This window comes from Rana temporaria, chromosome 12, assembly GCF_905171775.1.
Source record: "Rana temporaria chromosome 12, aRanTem1.1, whole genome shotgun sequence".
NCBI classification, from domain to species: Eukaryota; Metazoa; Chordata; class Amphibia; order Anura; family Ranidae; genus Rana; species Rana temporaria.
This window is the reverse complement of record NC_053500.1, coordinates 125724009-125742636: the sequence shown is the minus strand read 5'-3', so window position 1 is coordinate 125742636 and position 18628 is coordinate 125724009. Positions and strand designations below refer to the sequence as shown.

At 48.1% G+C, this 18628-nt stretch overlaps 1 protein-coding gene across 1 annotated transcript in view; it reads left to right on the top strand.

The window, feature by feature from the left end:
* The first annotated feature begins 5057 nt into the window (after positions 1–5057).
* CTNNBL1 (catenin beta like 1) overlaps positions 5058–18628 on the top strand; it is a 44410-nt gene continuing 30839 nt past the window's right edge. Inside the window, exons 1-4 of the mRNA XM_040330572.1 lie at positions 5058–5202; positions 15845–16012; positions 16887–16993; positions 18297–18436. Coding sequence (XP_040186506.1) covers positions 5173–5202; positions 15845–16012; positions 16887–16993; positions 18297–18436 — 445 coding nt within the window. The 5' untranslated portion in view covers positions 5058–5172. The remainder of the gene's footprint in view (positions 5203–15844; positions 16013–16886; positions 16994–18296; positions 18437–18628) is intronic.

Below are 18628 nucleotides of genomic sequence, written 5' to 3'. Positions count from 1 at the left end.
CAGAATATTCGTGATATTTTATCGAAATTTCGCAAAATGCGAATGCGATATTTACTGCGGAATTTCGACAACTGCTGTAGGAGCACTCTGATTGGCTCAGAATATTCGTGATATTTTATCGAAATTTCGCAAAATGCGAATGCGATATTTAATGCGGAATTTCGACAACTGCTGTAGGAGCACTCTGATTGGCTCAGAATATTCGTGATATTTTATCGAAATTTCGCAAAATGCGAATGCGATATTTATTGCGGAATTTCGACTACTGCTGTAGGAGCACTCTGATTGGCTCTGATGCGGAAGATAGGGCGAAGAAAATAATCGCGCGATATTCCTATTGCCGAATAATCGCATTGCGATTTTTCGCCAATATAAAATGATCGCTTCAGCTACTCGGCCCAGTGTCTCTAATCATACCAGCAATGCTTTTAGACGTCGATGGAGATCTCTAGGATGTGATCTGTTCTAAAAATAAAATTGAAAAAATCCGAATATTTGGAATAGCGAATATTGACCGCGAAATTCGAAATATTCGCGAATACTCGAATATGCCATATTCGAGCCGAATATTCGCAATACGAATATTCGTGAGCAACACTATTAACCACTTCAGCCCCGGAAGGATTTGCCCCCAAAAGCGGCTCTAGGCTTTGTGAGGCCTTAGGCAAATCTGAGACATGAGGCCCCATTCACATCCATAATGAGAAAAATAATTCAAGCGATAAAAATTAACTGTATAAATTGCATATATCAATATTATACCAATTCTTTAGGTAAATTAGGCGGCCGCGAGGCCCCTTTGGGGACAAGGCCTAAGGCGACCGCCGAAATTTGAAAATTTAACGTTGTTCGCGTAAGTCGTCCGTGAATGGCGCTGGACGCCATTTACGTTACAGTCAAAACAAATGACGTCCGTGAGACATCATTTAGCGCAATGCACGTCGGGTAATTTACCCGACGGAGCATGCGCATTACGATCGGCGCGGGAGCGCGCCTAATTTAAATGATCCACACCCCCTACCAGGATCATTTGAATTAGGAGGGCTTGCGCGGGTGGACTTTACGCGACGCCGCCGCAAGTTTACAGGTAAGTGGTTTGGGAATCAGGCACTTGCCACTTAAACTTGCGGCGGCGTAACGTAAAGGACATACGTTCCGCCGCCTCAGATCTTTAAGAATATGCCCCATTGTATTTTTTTCAAAATTGTCGCTCTTTTTTGTTTATAGCGCAAAAAATAAAAACCGCACAGGCGATCAAATACCACCAAAAGAAAGCTCTATTTGTGGGGGGAAAAAGGACATCAATTTTGTTTAGGAGCCACATCGCACGACCGCGCAATTGTTAGTTAAAGCGACGCAGTGCCGAAAGCTGAAATTTCACCTGGGCAGGAGGGGGGTATATGTGCCCAGTAAGCAAGTGGTTAAACAAAAGTGAATTGAATTGGTACATGTAATTCCTAACCTTATTTATCCATATAATTATTTTTGCGTGGTCGCGCCTCCTCTGAAGGTTCTTCATCAATCACCGGCTCTTCTTTACTAATCCTCTTTTGATTTTCGACTTTTCCCCTTCAACAACCTCCTACATTGCCTCCTGTGGACTTTAGCGTTTGTTCCCATCCTACACAGTCCTCTCATCATTAATTATTCCTTTTTTTATATTAGAAATTACAAACACCCCTAGCATAAGGTTCCATTTTCCTCCTCCTTTGCCCCTCTGCTTGCCCTTTGGCACCCTTGGCTTCTGCTGTTTGTACCATTATATCGCGGCTCCCCTTTTCCATCTCCATTTTCCCTCCTCCCCCTCTAATGTGCTCTAACAGCTGTAATTAGAAGTCCTGACATCTCTGCGAATGTTCAGACTGCTAAGTCCAAAGTGTAATATATAAAGCGAAGTCTGTGGGGGGTCTCTGTACCCGGCAACTGTGAAATGGGTAGACGGAGTAACTCTTGCAGTGCCCTTCTCTAAAACAAAATCAACAATCAAGCTAGTTCTTTCTGGAACTGTTACTGCTAATATATAATCTTTTTATCATTTTATTCAAAGGCAAAACAGTGTGGGCTGGATTCACAAAGAGTTACGCCGGCGTATCAGTAGATACGCGGACGTAACTCGGAATCTAAGCCTGTCGTAAGTTTAAGTGTATGCTCAAACTGAGATACACTTAAACCTAGCTAAGATACGACAGCCTGCGCCGTCGTATCTTAGGGTGCAATTTTTCCGCTGGCCGCTAGGTGGCGCTTCCGTTGATTTCGGTGTAGAATATGTAAATGACTAGATACGCCGATTCACGAACGTACGCTTGCCCGTCGCAGTAAAGATACGCCGTTCCTGTAAGGCCTAGTACACACGAGAGGATTTATCCGCGGATAAATCCTCTGGCGAATTTTGATCTGATGGTTGTACTAACCATCAGATCAAAATCCCCGCGGAATTCCCTCCGCGGTGACGTGTCGCGTTGTCGCCGCGATGATGACGCGGCGACGTGCGCGACACTGTAATATAAGGACTTCCACGCATGCGTCGAATCATTACGACGCATGCGAGGGAGGGAATCGGACGGATCGATCCGCTGAGTCTGTACAGACCAGCGGATCAATCTGCTGGACTGGATTCCAGCGGATAGATTTCTTAGCATGCTAAGAAATTTTGATCCGCTGGAAATCCATCGCCCGGAAAAATATCCACGGATAAATATCCGCTGGATCGTACACACCAGCGGATCTATCCGCTGAAACCGGTCCGCGGATAAATTCCAGTGGATCGATCCTCTCGTGTGTACGGGGCCTTAGAGATACGCTGCGTAAAGATAAAGCTGCCCCCCTAGGCGTAGCCAATGTAAAGTATGGCCATCGTTCCCGCGTCGAAATTTGAAAATTTTACGTTGTTTGCGTAAGTCGTCCGTGAATGGGGCTGGACGTAATTTACGTTCACGTCGAAACCAATACGTCCTTGCGGCGTACTTTGGAGCAATGCACACTGGGATATGTACACGGACGGCGCATGCGCCGTTCGTAAAAAACGTCAATCACGTCGGGTCACCACCCATTTACACGCCCCCCTCATCCTCATTTGAATTAGGCGCGCTTACGTCGGCCCCATTTACGCTACGCCGCCGTAACTTAGGAGGCAAGTGCTTTGTGAATACAGTACTTGCCTCTCTGACTTACGGCGGCGTAGCGTAAATACGATACACTACGCCGCCTTAAAGATGCGCCGATCTACGTGAATCCAGCGCTGTGTTTTTAATGTACCCTGCCATTAAAATTTAATATGCTGCAGGCATAAAGTGCAAGCGCCTGGGGGCCTCCCAAACCCTACCATCATGGCCAAATCATGGCCGATGAAAACAGACCGATGGACTGTTTTCATCGGACAAACCTATCGTGTGTGGGCCCCATCGGTTTGTTTTCCATTGGTGAAAAAAAATAGAACATGTTTTACATTTTTCCTATGGATAAAAAAAAACAATAGAAAAAAACGTCTGTGGGGAAATCCATCGGTCAAAAATCCACGCATGCTCAGAATCAAGTCGACGCATGCTCGGAAGCATTGAACTTAATTTTTCTCAGCACGTCGTAGTGTTTTACGTCACCGCGTTTTGGCACGGTCGGATTTTTGACCGATGGTGTGTAGGCAAGACTGATGAAAGTCAGCTTCATCGGATATCCGACGAAAAAATCCATCGGATTAGATTCTATCAGATATCCGATCGCCTGTACGAGGCTTAAGAGTTTCCTTCACTGGAACTAGGAGGCCAAGCCCAACCCCTGAAAAACAACCCCACACTGACACCATAATCCCCCCTCCACCAAATGATTTAGACCAGTGCACAAACACACTCCTAAACCTTGTGGACAGCCTTTCCAGGAGAGTTGAAGCTGTTATAGCTGCAAAGGGAGGGCCAACTCAATATTGAATCCTACGGACTAAGACTGGAATGCCATTAAAGTTCATGTGCGTGTAAAGGCAGGCGCCCCAATACTTTTGGTAATATAGTGCAATACTATACCTGTGCATACCTCCCAACTTTTCGAGATGGGAATGAGGGACATCTATCAGCAAAAGTATGCAGGCATAGGACACACCCCCAGCAATAAGCGTATATTGCGCAAAAGTTATGGGCCCAGATTCTCGTAGAAGCGCGCAAAACTGCGCGGGCGTAACGTATCTCATTTACGTTACGCCGCCGCAAGTTTTACAGGCAAGTGCTTTATTCACAAAGCACTTGTGTGTAAAGTTGTGGCGGCGTAGCGTAAATCACCCGGCGCAAGGCCGCCTAATTCAAATTTGGCGGGTAGGGGGCGTGTAGTATTTAAATTAAGCGCGTTCCCGCGCCGAACGTACTGCGCATGCGCCGTCCGTAAAATATCCCAGGGTGCATTGCTCCAAATGACGTCGCAAGGACGTCATTGGTTTTGACGTGAACGTAAATGGCGTCCAGCCCCATTCACGGACGACATACGCAAACAACGTAAATTTTTACATTTCGATGCGGGAACGACGGCCATACTTAACATTGGTTGCCCCTCATATAGCAGGGGCAACTTTACGCCAGGCAAACCTAACGTAAACGTCGTAACTTCACTGCGTCGACCGCGCGTACGTTCGGGAATATGCCTATCTAGCTAATTTGCATACTCGACGGGGAAAACGACGGAGGCGACACCTAGCGGACAAAAAAAAAATTGCATTTAAGATCCGACGGCGTAAGAGCCTTACGCCTGTCGGATCTAATGGATATCTATGTGTAACTGGTTTCTCACACAGATCTGTGCATTGTGGTGCATTAAAATGTAAACGCACAGATCAGGTGTATTCACATTGTTATTTATGTGAGGAACAAGTTCACTTCATACTTCAAATTCTTAAAAACAAAGTGGATTTTATTCCTGAGGCTCAGCCATGGCCAGAACTTTACTACTGCTATTTCTGAACAGCCCAAACAAAACTTTATTGTTACACCAACAATCATTCCAGATTGTTTTACAGTGTTTCGTCAGATTAGGCGACCCGTCAGATTTCGTAACGGAAGTGACGTTCCGTCGCCGCCATCTTGCTACACCCCGCACTCCTCCACACAGTACGGGTCGCCAAATCTGACTCATCACGACGGAGCAGTTTACGGTAGAAGCTTCGTCGCTTTACAGCGCTGTGCTGCACCGGTAGAAATGGATGTAGGAGAGCTGCTGCGGTATCAGGTGAGGTGATGGGGAGTCTAAAGAGGGATTTGTGCTGTGCTCTCAGTGTATTGTTATGGTGGGGTCAGTGTACAGCAATGTGGGGGGAAGTGCTGTGACTCTGCTAATCTTATGGGACTAATAGGGCTCATTGTTATTGGGGATGGGTCTATCTATGGAGGTTCAACACAGATCAGGTCCTGCCGTAGAGTCACTGAGCAATCCTTCATTGCAGATGAGGTGCTGATGTAGAGATTAGCTACTGACCGACCCAGCCAATGGGCTCTCGCCTCCGATTGACCCGGCCAATGGGCTCTCGCCTCCGATTGACCCGGCCAATGGGCTCTCGCCTCCGATTGACCTCACCCAATGGGCTCTCGCCTGCTATTGACCCGGCCATGGGGGGCTCGCCTCCGATTGACCCGGCCACGGGGGCTCGCCTCCGATTGACCCGGCCACGGGGGCTCGCCTCCGATTGACCCGGCCACGGGGGCTCGCCTCCGATTGACCCGGCCACGGGGGCTCGCCTCCGATTGATCCGGCCACGGGGGGCTTGCCTCCGATTGACCCAGTCAATTACCAATAACTTCTCTATGGAGGCATGCCGCAGATGAGGTACTGCTGTAGAGATTAGCCGTCGACTTGTCCCGCTATGGAGGTTCGCCCTCAACTTGTCCCGCTATGGAGGCGTGCCGCAGATGAGGTACTACTGTAGAGATTAGCCGTCGACTTGTCCCGCTATGGAGGCTCGCCCTTCGACTTGTCCCGCTAAGGAGGCTCTCCCTCAACTTGTCCCGCTATGGAGGCTCGCCCTTCGACTTGTCCCGCTACGGAGGCTCGCCCTTCGACTTGTCCCTCTACGGAGGCTCGCCCTTCGACTTGTCCCGCTACGGCGGCTCGCCCTTCGACTTGTCCCGCTACGGAGGCTCGCCCTTCGACTTGTCCCGCTACGGAGGCTCGCCCTTCGACTTGTCCCGCTACGGAGGCTCGCCCTTCGACTTGTCCCGCTACGGAGGCTCGCCCTTCGACTTGTCCCTCTACGGAGGCTCGCCCTTCGACTTGTCCCTCTACGGAGGCTCGCCCTTCGACTTGTCCCTCTACGGAGGCTCGCCCTTCGACTTGTCCCGCTACGGAGGCTCGCCCTTCGACTTGTCCCGCTACGGAGGCTCGCCCTTCGACTTGTCCCGCTACGGAGGCTCGCCCTTCGACTTGTCCCGCTACGGAGGCTCGCCCTTCGACTTGTCCCGCTACGGAGGCTCGCCGTTCGACTTGTCCCGCTACGGAGGCTCGCCCTTCGACTTGTCCCGCTACGGAGGCTCGCCCTTCGACTTGTCCCGCTACGGAGGCTCGCCCTTCGACTTGTCCCTCTACGGAGGCTCGCCCTTCGACTTGTCCCTCTACGGAGGCTCGCCCTTCGACTTGTCCCTCTACGGAGGCTCGCCCTTCGACTTGTCCCGCTACGGAGGCTCGCCCTTCGACTTGTCCCGCTACGGAGGCTCGCCCTTCGACTTGTCCCGCTATGGAGACTCGCCCTTCGACTGGTCCTGCTATGGAGGCTCATCCCAGATTTAGGTACTGTTGTGGAGATTTGGCCTCTGACTGGTTCCACGCCTGGAGATTGGCCAGTCTGCGGTGGGCTTCCTCATCTATGGCCAATCTACGGAGATTTGCCACAGATGGGGTCCTGCCATAGAAGCCCGCTGCCAACTAATGTCACTATGGAGGCTCACTGCAGATGGGGTCCTGCCATGGAGGCTTGTCATCAACTGATCCCACTATGGAGGCTGATTGCGGATGAGGTACTTCTGTGGAGACTAGCCGCAAACTGGTCCCAATGTGGGGGCTTGTTGTTGCTGGGGAGGTTTGCTGTTAATGGGGGAGCTCCCTGTAGACTGGTCAGTCTGTGTAGGCTCACAACAATTGGGGTCCTACAATAGAGGCTCACCGCAGACCACCACCATGGAAGCTCGCCATGGATGAGGTACTGCTGTAGAGACTAGCCACAAACTGGTCCTGACGTGGAGGCTTGCTGAAGATGGGGAAGCTCACTGCAGATTAAGGATGAGCTCTGGCGTGTTCGCATAGTACACGTGCAGAGCCCGCCAGGAAGTGTGCACGGCGCTGCGCTAATCACAGCCAGGGAGACGTTTCACGATCCCTGCAGCCAAGCATCGGGACAATGTCTCCCTGACTGTGATTAGCGCAATGCCGTGCACACTTCCTGGCGGGCTCTGCACGTGTACTATGCGAACACGCCAGAGCTCATCCTTACCGTGAACTCACCGCTCCTAAAGCGCCCCTGCCCATTGAAATCAATGGGCAGCACCGCCGGCAAAGTGCTGTTGTAGCAGCGCTTTGCGGCCCCTTTTTCGGGTGCTAGCAGGGGTTAAAAGCGCCCCGCTAGAGGCCAAAAAGCACTGCAAAAATTACGGTAAAGCGCCGCTAAAAATAGCAGCGCTTTACAGCCGACCTCCGGGTGCTTTCAGTATGAAAGCAGCTTAATGCCTCGTACACACGATCGGAATTTCCGGTGAAAAAATTCCGTCAGACTTTTTTCATCGGATATTCCGCCCGTGTGTATGCCCCATCTGACTTTTTCCGTCAGAAATTCCGACGGACTTAGAAAGAGAACCTCGGAAATTCCGTTCGTCTGTATGGAATTCCGACGGAGAAAAAAATACGCATGGTCAGAATCAAGTCGACGCATGCTCGGAAGCCTTGAACTTAATTTTTCTAGGCTCGTCGTACATGTTGTATGTCAACGCGTTTTTGACGGTCGGAATTTGGTGTGACCGTGTGTATGCAAGATAGCTTGAGCGGAATTCCATCTGAAAAAACCCGTCTTATTCCGATGGAAAAAACAATCGTGTGCACGGGGCATAAGACTTGCAAGTGTAGTCAGATGAGGGAAATTTCCAAACAAGCTCCGTAACTCTGGTGGGGTGGCTCCCATTGGGGACGCAATAATAGTAGCTCAAACCATAGAAATACAAAGAGGAGCACCAGACCAAAACCAGTTAAGCGTCCAAGATATATTGTTGGTAAATAAAAATAAAAAAAGTCCTATAGATACAGCCAACTCATTTCGAGGGCAACACCACTTAATCAGGGATCAACACAGGATGAAACTTGGACTAGAACGAGTATTGGACTCTGCACATGAAGTAACAACTTGACGTCAGTTGCTGAGCAGATATAAGGGTAGTTGGTCTGGTGCTCTCTTCTGTATTTCTATAGTTTGAAAAAAGACTTTGGGCAACAACATACGGCGGCGTATCTCCAGATACGCCGCCGTAATTTCAAATCTGCGCTGTCGTATCTTTACGCCGATTCTCAGAAAGGCAGATGTGTTTAAAAAATAGGCTTCCTCCGCCGACGTAACTTGAATACGCCGGCGTATAATTGTGTGCATATTTACTCTGGCCGCTAGGTGTCGCTTTCGGCGTAGAATATGCAAATTACCTAGATACGTACGTGCGCCCGGCGGAATTTTTTTACGTCGTTTGCGTAAGGCTTTTCCGGCGTAACGTTGCTCCTGCTTCTATGAGGCGTACACAATGTTAAGTATGGATGTCGTTCCCGCGTCAAATTTTGAATTTTTTACGTCATTTGCGTAAGCCGTTCGCGAATAGGGCTGGACGTAATTTACGTTCACGTCGAAACCAATACGTCCTTGCGACGTACTTTGGAGCAATGCACACTGGGATATGTACACGGACGGCGCATGCGCCGTTCGTAAAAAACGTCAATCACGTCGGGTCACCACCCATTTACATAAAACACGCCCCCTCATACTCCTTTTGAATTAGGCGCGCTTACGCTGGCCCCATTTACGCTACGCCCCGCCGTAACTTAGGAGGCAAGTGCTTTGTGAATACAGCACTTGCCTCTCTGATTAACGGCGGCGTAGCGTAAATACGATACGCCACGCCGCCGTAACAATGCGCCCGGCTACCTGAATCTAGCCCTTTGTCCTTCTGAAGAGAACACTTTATTACCAGAGGGGTGATTGATGTCAGTGAGAGGCAATAAACGCATGTACCGTATTTATCTTCGTAAAGCGCGCCCCGGCGTATAGCGTGCACCCCCAACCTGGAAGGGAAATTTCCTGAAAAAAAGAAAATACTTACAGTTTGAATGCCCCTCGTCTGTGTCTTGACCGGCGTCCATCGGCGGCCTTGTCCGGTCCGGCGTCCGTCTGCGGCCCTGGTGGTGTCCTTTCCTGCTTCTCCCGCACTGTTTCTGAGTCGGTCCCCTGCTTCCCGCGCTGTGTTTGAACGCAGCCGCCGACATATACCGAGCGCATTACACTCGGGCACGTTCGGCTCCTCTCGCATAAAGGCTAGGAGGCAGCACAGGCCGTGACCACGAGGGGAGCCGAGCCTGGTCGAGTGTACTGCACTCGGTATATGTTGGCGGCAGCGTTCAAACACAGTGCGGGGGATCAGCGTATATCGCGCACCCACGATTTTTCCCTTATTTTAAGGGGAAAAAAGTGTGCGGTATACGCCGATAAATACGGTAAGTGTTACGCTATTATATCACTTGGCATAAAAAATACACTATATTAGCAAAAGTATTGGAACGCCTGCCTTTACGTGCACATGAACTTAAAGGAGTTGTAAAGAAGAAAAAAAAATTCACCTTAATGCAATCTATGCATTAAGGTGAAAAAACATCTGATGATGCCGAGTCTCCGTTTTACATACCTGACCCCTCGAATGTCCCGCGCTCGGTCCCGAGATCCTCTTTGCCGCTCAGCCTGGCCGCTGATTGGCTAGAGCGGATGGATTGAGAGCAGCGCGGCCATTGGCTGGCGCTGCTGTCATTCACATTCAGTGATGCGGCGCGCCGAGGGGGGGGAAACGAGTGATACAGTGAGTGGCTATGGCCGCTCGCTGTATTACGGGAGCGTGCCCGCAAGGACTCGTCACCATGCATGACTGTGGTGAGTTCTTGCGGGGAGTACCAGAGACAGCCCCCGAGGGACCCCAGAAGATGAGGATCGGGGCCACTCTGTGCAAAATGAACTGCCCAGTGGAGGCAAGTATAACATGTTTGTTATTTTAAAGATTTTTTTTTTTCCCTATAGTAACCCTTTAACCACTTAAGGACCGTCTCCTGCACATTTACGTCGGCAGAATGGCACGGCTGGGCACAAGCACGTACAGGTACGTCCTCTTTAAGTGCCCAGCCGTGGGTCGCGCGCCCGCGACCCGGTTTCGAAGCTGCAGGACCCGTGGACCGGATCCCCGCTGGAGTCCCGCGATCGGTCCCCGGAGCTGAAGAACGGGGAGAGCCGTGTGTAAACACAGCTTCCCCGTTCTTCACTGTGGCGACGTGATCGATTGTGTGTTCCCTTCTATAGGGAAACACAATCGATGATGTCAGACCTACAGCCACACCCCCCTACAGTTGTAAACACACATGAGGTCACACTTAACCCCTTCAGCGCCCCCTTGTGGTTAACTCCCAAACTGCAATTGTCATTTTCACAATAAACAATGCATTTTAAATGCAATTTTTGCTGTGAAAATGACAATGGTCCCAAAAATGTGTCCGAAGTGTCTGCCATAATGTTGCAGTCACAAAAAAAATCTGATCGCCGCCATTAGTAATAAAAAAAAAAAAATGAATAAAAATGCAATAAAACTATCCCCTATTTTGTAAACGCTATAAATATTGCGCAAACCAATCGATAAACGCTTATTGCGATTTTTTTTTTTTTACCAAATATAGGTAGAATAATACGTATTGGCCTAAACTGAGGATATATTTTTGGGGAATGTTTATTATAGCAAAAAGTAAAAAAATTGAATTTTTTTCAAAATTGTCGCTCTATTTTTGCTTATAGCGCAAAAAATAAAAAACGCAGAGGTGATCAAATACCACCAAAAGAAAGCTCTATTTTTTTTCCATTACAAGCTCAGACTGAATTGTATTCATTTGACGGCTTTGCTTAAAGAGCTCGCAGTTCGCCGTTTTCTCGCCGCTCCTGTGAAGTGCTTATATTTAAGGAGTCCGATTTTTTTTTTTTTACTTTAGCAAGCTGCTAGAGAAACTGATGTTAGGAAATTGCATAATTTACATTAGCAGAGTGAGTGTGAAAAGGGCAATTAAACAGCTTTTTTTAGTGCATACATTTTATTTTTTTTATTTTTTTCCCTGGTGCACGTAGTGGGCACATCAGTATGCAAACTGCTTCTAAATTGGTTTTCAAATCATGTCTTGTACCTTGTACCTTCTCCTGCTTCATAACTGTTTAATACCTAATGATTTCACCGGGGGCAGCGAAGAGTTGAAGGTTGATTACAGAAATTACAGGCTGAAACATTAACCTTTCTGAGCTTATTGCAGACACTTCATCAAGGCAGCGTGGGTTGGAGGCATCTGAGGGACGCATAAGGGGGGCATATGGACCTGGAAGCGCGGGCATCGGATTATCATCTGTTTTGCACGGTCTCAGGAAAAAAAAAATCTGTCTTCCCCGCTGTCTTTGGAAGATAAAATTGGTCTTTTCGTGCTTGGTAATTAATAATTTTAATTAAAGCCCACAAATTGGCCTCAGCGCGGGGAGACGAGCGGACAGAAGGGATCCACTTACACCACCAAATCCCCAGCACTTCATCTGAGCGTCGGTGTAAGCTGGCAGGGCAAGATTAGTGAATGTCTAACGAGGGGCATGAATTATTAATTGGCAAATTACCACTTGCATCCAGAACAAGGCTCGGCCTTGCTCTGTAACCCCCAAGCCGCACGTTTTGATGGCTTGCCTTTGCCGCACCTTTTTTTTTATTGAGCCAAGGTTATGTTGGGCAGGAAACATTAAGGCCCGGATTCACGTACGAGTTACGCCGGCGTATCTCCAGATAGGCCGTCGTAACTCTGAGTCCGAGCCATCGATTCTTGGAAATCAGTTACGCATAGATTTGTATTAGATCCGACCGGCAAAAGTCTCTTACGCCGTCGTATCTTAACTGCATATTTACGCTGGCCGCTAGGGGTGTGTACGCTGATTTACGCCTAGAAATATGTAAATCAGCTAGATACGCAAATTCACGAACGTACACCCGGCCGACGCAGTACAGATGCGCCGTTTACGTTAGGCTTTTCCCACCTTCCAAGCCAAGTCGCCAGGACGCTATTTCTAGTCGCCTTGGCGACCGTGATTTTTCGAGCCCTGACGTACAGGTACGTAATTGTGCCCAGCTGTGCCATTCTGCCGACGTATTTCGGCGTTAGGCGGTCCTTAACCACTTAAGGACCGCCTCCTGCACATATACGTCGGCAGAATGGCACGGCTGGGCACAAGCACGTATATATACGTCCTGTACTTGTACCCAGCCGTGGGTCGCGGGCGCGCGCCCGCGGCGCGCTCCCGTGACCCGGTCCGAAGCTCCGGGACCGGGACCGCGGGTCCCACGGACCCGATCGCCGCTCGAGTGCGGCGATCAGTCCCCGGAGCTGAAGAACGGGGAGAGCCATGTGTAAACACGGCTTCCCCGTGCTTCACTATGGCGGCGTATCGATCGCGTCATCCCCTTTATAGGGGAGACACGATCGATGACGTCACACCTACAGCCACACCCCCCTACAGTTGTAAACACTCACAAAGTGAAGCCTAACTCCTACAGCGCCCCCTGTGGTTAACTCCCAAACTGCAACTGTAATTTTCACAATAAAGAATGCAATTTAAATGCATTTTTTGCTGTGAAAATGACAATGGTCCCAAAAATGTGTCAAAATTGTCCGAAGTGTCCACCATAATGTCGCAGTCACGAAAAAAATCGCTGATCGCCGCCATTAGTAGTAGTAAAAATAAAAATGCAATAAAACTATCCCCTATTTTGTAAACGCTATACATTTTGCGCAAACCAACCGATAAACAATTATTGCGATTTTTTTTTTATACCAAAAATAGGTAGAAGAATACGTATCGGCCTTAACTGAGGGGGAAAAAAAATTATATGTTTTTGGGGGATATTTATTATAGCAAAAAGTAAAAAATATTGCATTTTTTTCAAAATTGTCGCTCTATTTTTGTTTATAGCGCAAAAACTAAAAACTGCAGATGTGATCAAATACCACCAAAAGAAAGCTCTATTTGTGGGGAAAAAAGGACGCCAATTTTGTTTGGGAGCCACGTCGCACGACCGCGCAATTGTCTGTTAAAGCGACGCAGTCCCGAACTGTAAAAACACCTTGGGTCTTTAGCCAGCATATTGGTCCGGGGCTTAAGTGGTTAAGTGGTTAAAATGAAAAAAAGTTTTGCCTATACTTCTACTAAGGGAATGGGGAGGGATGTGCTCATTTGTGCTAAATAAAAGTGGATTCGGAAAACAAATTGGGTGTCAAACCCGTTCTTTGTTCTCCTGGTTTTCTAGGACATTTTCCTATTCATTTGTACAAGTATGAATGTGCGCCATTTAGTAGAGGAGATGCTGTGAGTATTGGTTATAGCCTCACCCAGACTGGGAGGCAGGATTGCATTCGTTCTGCCAATCTATGCAATATAACTGGGATTAAAAGGACTCGTAAGCTTGTATTTGGAAACCTTGACCTTATTAAACCTTACTAGTTCACAAGATATGTTGGGTGTTTTGCTATTTTATAGTGTGGTGTTCTTTTAAGCCGGTTATTGGTTGTCCAATGTTTTCTTATTGTTCTCCGATGTATGATTATATGACCTCCCTGTACAATTCCCTCCAGTCATTGATCTCACACTTAAAGGTGTTGTAAAGTCAGAAGGTGTTTTATCTTAATACATTCTATGCATTAAGACAGGGGTCTCCAAACTGCGGCCCGAGGGCCAGATGTGGCCCTTTGCTAGTCTTTATCCGGCCCTCTGGCACTATTCCTCTCACTGATATGAGGTACTATTCCTTCCACTGATACCAATGATGGGATACTATTCCTCCTACCAATAGGGGCACTACTCCTCCTACTGACCACTAACCCTGAGGCCATATTTATTCTCACTGATGCCAAGCCCAGGACATTTTCTGCCCCAGCTGACCACAGTCTGGCCCTTCTAAAGTCTGAAAGACAATAAACTGGCCCTTCGTTTGAAAAGTTTGGAGACCCCTGCATTAAGATGATAAAAAAACTTCTGTGTGCTGCAGCCCCCCAGCACCCTCATCACCCCACGCACCAAAGTCAAAAGTCTAGGCGTCACCTTTGACTCTGATAAGACGATGGACGCACAAATAGGATCAGTAGTCAGCGGATCTCACCATCTTCTCCACCTGCTACGAAGACTTATACCCTTCATCCCGGAAGAGGATACAGCAGTAGTAGGTGGAACAATTATCATCTCCAGGCTCGACTACGCAAACTCACTCTACTTCGGACTCCCCAAATACCAGATTTTGCATCTACAAATCGTCCAGAACACGGCAGCCAGACTCATAACGGGGAAAAAACCCTGGGAATCAATCACCCCGTCACTGAGGACCCTTCATTGGCTAGCCGTAAAGGATCGGGTCACATTCAAGGCCCTCTGCCTCACAAATGTACACAAGGAATCGCCCCCCAATACTTATGGGAGAAAATAAAACGCCACAACCCCAATCACGTTCTTCGATCAACCAGCCAAAATCTACTTCAAATCCCCAAGTCCCGCTACAAGTCTAAAGCCTCGTACACACGATCAGTCCATCCGATGAGAACGGTCTGATGGACCGTTGTCATCGGTTAACCGATGAAGCTGGCAGATGGTCCGTCGCTCCTACACGCCATCAGTTAAAAAAACGATTGTGTCAGAACGCGGTGACGTAAAACACGTCGTACTGAAAAAAACGAAGTTCAATGCTTCCAAACATGCGTCGACTTGATTCTGAGCACGCGTGGATTTTTAACCGATGGACGTGCCTACTAACGATCGTTTTTTTCCCCATCGGTTAGGAATCCATCGGTTAAATTTAAAGCAAGTTGGCTTTTTTTTAATCGATGGTTAAATAACCTATGGGGCCCACACACGATTGGTTTTGACCAATGAAAACGGTCCATCAGACCGTTGTCCTCTGGTTAACCTATCGTGTGTACGAGGCCTCAAGGAGAACGAATATTCGCAGTCCAAGGACCCCGGGTGTGGAACGCGCTACCAACTAACATCCGAATGGGAGAAAATCATCGGGCCTTCTGAAAAAAACTCAAGACCCACCTCTTCTGAAGGATAAGGATGGAAATGGATACCAAGCGCATTGAGGCGATTTAGTTCGCATTTGTAGCGCTATACAAGTTATTCACTCACTCAATATTTACCTGAGCCCCATCTCTCTTCAACAATGTTCACGAGTGCCCCAGCCATCCGGGACTCTCTTTCACATTGGCTGAGACACAGCAGCAGCGCCATTGGCTCCTGCTGCTGTCAGTCAGTCAGTTAGCCCATGAGGAGAGAGAGGGGCGGGACTGAACAGGGTCTCCGTGTCTGAATGGACACAGGGAGCTGCTTGCTGTGGGGGCACTCGACGGGAGGGAGGGGCCAGGAGAGCCAAAGAGGGATCCGAGAAGAGGAGGATCCAGGCTGCTCTGTGCAAAACCAACTGCACAGAGGAGGTAAGTATAACATGTTTGTTATTTTTAGAGGGGGGGGGACAGACTTTACAATTAATTTAATGATATTTTGTTCCCTAACTTTTACATTCTTCTGTGCTTGTTGCAGCCAGACAGAGGTACTAAACGAACGAGGGATGATGACCCTGATGAGGGTAAAGCTCAGAGGAAAGAGAGAGGAGCCCGGAATCGGCACCGGGATGAAGAAAGAGGCGCACAGGAAGACGATAAAGCACTAGATAAAGCTGATGGAGCACCTAATGCTGACGATGATGAGGTATGTGTTGCTACCAGTTAACCAGAGCTGGAAAAATCCCAGAATCCCAGTAGGAAATGTGTAAAAAATCAGCAGGTCTCCGACTTTATGGAAACATTTCTGTTATTCTCAATGTTCCCAAACCTTGGCTTCCTAGATTATAAGTGATCACAGTTAGGTAGATTCACAAAGAGTTAGGCCGGCTTATCAGTAGATAAGCCGACCTAACTCTGAATCTACGCCGGCGTTTGTTTAAGTGTATTCTCAAACAGAGAATTGAGGTGACAGGCTTCCGACAGTCGCATACATCGCGTCACGGTTTTCCGAAAGTAGCCGAACGTCGGTGCGCAGGCGCCGTATAGAGCCGCACCGCCGTTCGGCTTCTTTCGGCTACTCGTGATGCGATGTATGCGACCGTCGGAAGCCTGTCAATCAAATAGGAACGCCCAGTCCCGAAGACCATACCCGGAAGCGGCGGAGAAGATCTATCTCTAAAACGGTAAGTACTGCTTCGATTTAAAAAAAAACTACCCGATTCCCCTTGACAAAATGAGCCTCAATCTAATGTTAAAAATTGTTTTTCGGGTGAACTCCCGCTTTAAGTGAGATAGGAATTTTTGTTTGTTTTTTTGACATGCGTCACCTTTCCATGTGCTGCTTTGTGGCAAAGGCAAAATGGGTTGAGGTGCTTTCCATTTGTTTTGTATTATTTTATATTTACCTGATTAAAATATTTATTTTCAGGATACTGCTTAGATACAACATTACTTCAATATTTTTAGGTCATCTTTAAATGTGAACATGGATCAAACATCCTAAAAAATTTTTGCACCTTATTTTCGCCTCGCCTCAATCTTTTGTAACACCACAGCTACATGATCTGTTTTTTGGTTAGGTGGAACCATTGGATGAAGTTGGAGTAAAGAAGATGATTCTCGCTTTTGAGAAGCGATCCTACAAGAACCAGGAGTTGCGTATTAAATTCCCAGACAATCCTGAGAAGTAAGGAGTTCTCTTTCTGCTTGGTTGAAGGTCGTCTTGTTTTGCACTAGGGTTGTCCCGATACCGATACCAGTATCGGGACCGATACCGAGTATTTGCGGGAGTACTTGTACTCCCGCAAATACCCCCGATGCCTAAATAGAATACTTGCCCCCCCCCCCCCCCGCTGCCTCCACCGTATATCGCAAAGCCGCTGCCGCGTTAATCACCGCGCGGGGAACTTTAGAGTCAGCTTTCGTTTGAATAGCTGTTTTCCCCGCCGCGCATAGAAACTCCCCCTTGCTCGGGATTGGACGGATCTGTCCAATCGCGAGCAAGGGGGAGTGTCTCTATACACAGCGCGGCAGGGAAAACAGCTTATTCAAATGAAAGCTGACTGTAATGTTCCCCGCGCGGTGATTAACGCGGCGGCGGCATCATTTAGGTACGGGGGACATGGCTGCATGTGGGGGACATGGCTGCAATATGTTTGGGGACATGGCTGCAATATGTTTGGGGACATGGCTGCAATATGTTTGGGGACATGGCTGCAATATGTTTGGGGACATGGCTGCATATGTTTGGGGACATGGCTGCAATATGTTTGGGGACATGGCTGCAATATGTTTGGGGACATGGCTGCAATATGTTTGGGGACATGGCTGCAATATGTTTGGGGACATGGCTGCAATATGTTTGGGGACATGGCTGCAATATGTTTGGGGACATGGCTGCAATATGTTTGGGGACATGGCTGCATATGTGAGGAACATGGCTGCATATATGGGGGACATGGCTGCAATATGTTTGGGGACATGGCTGAGTATATGGGGGACATGGCTGAGTATATGGGGGACATGGCTGCAATATGTTTGGGGACATGGCTGCAATATGTTTGGGGACATGGCTGCAATATGTTTGGGGACATGGCTGCAATATGTTTGGGGACATGGCTGCATATGTTTGGGGACATGGCTGCATATGTTTGGGGACATGGCTGCATATGTTTGGGGACATGGCTGCATATGTTTGGGGACATGGCTGCATATGTTTGGGGACATGGCTGCATATGTTTGGGGACATGGCTGCATATGTTTGGGGACATGGCTGCATATGTTTGGGGACATGGCTGCAATATGTTTGGGGACATGGCTGCAATATGTTTGGGGACATGGCTGCATATGTTTGGGGGACACATTTAAAAAAAAGTATCGGTATCGGCGAGTACATAAAAAAAAGTATCGGTACTTGTACTCCGTCCTAAAAAAGTGGTATCGGGACAACCCGATTTTGCACAATATTGATTTCATCTTCCTGATTTTAGGTTCATGGAGTCGGAGCTGGACCTGAACGACATTATACAAGAAATGCACGTCATCGCCACCATACCAGACCTGTATCATCTTCTAGTGGAACTTAATGCAGTGCAGTCTTTGCTTGGCCTGCTGGGACATGAAAATTCTGATATCCTGTCTGTGAGATGTTTCAGTGAAACCTGGGTGACAAGGGAGCATGTAGAAGAGATGTATTAATAAATATCAAGATTGTCAAGGATGGCGCTTGTGTATATTGGTAGCATTGGTCTGCCACTCTTTATATGCTATTCTGACTTTGGCACACATAATTGATGTCCAAAGGGATACCAGATGATTGCAT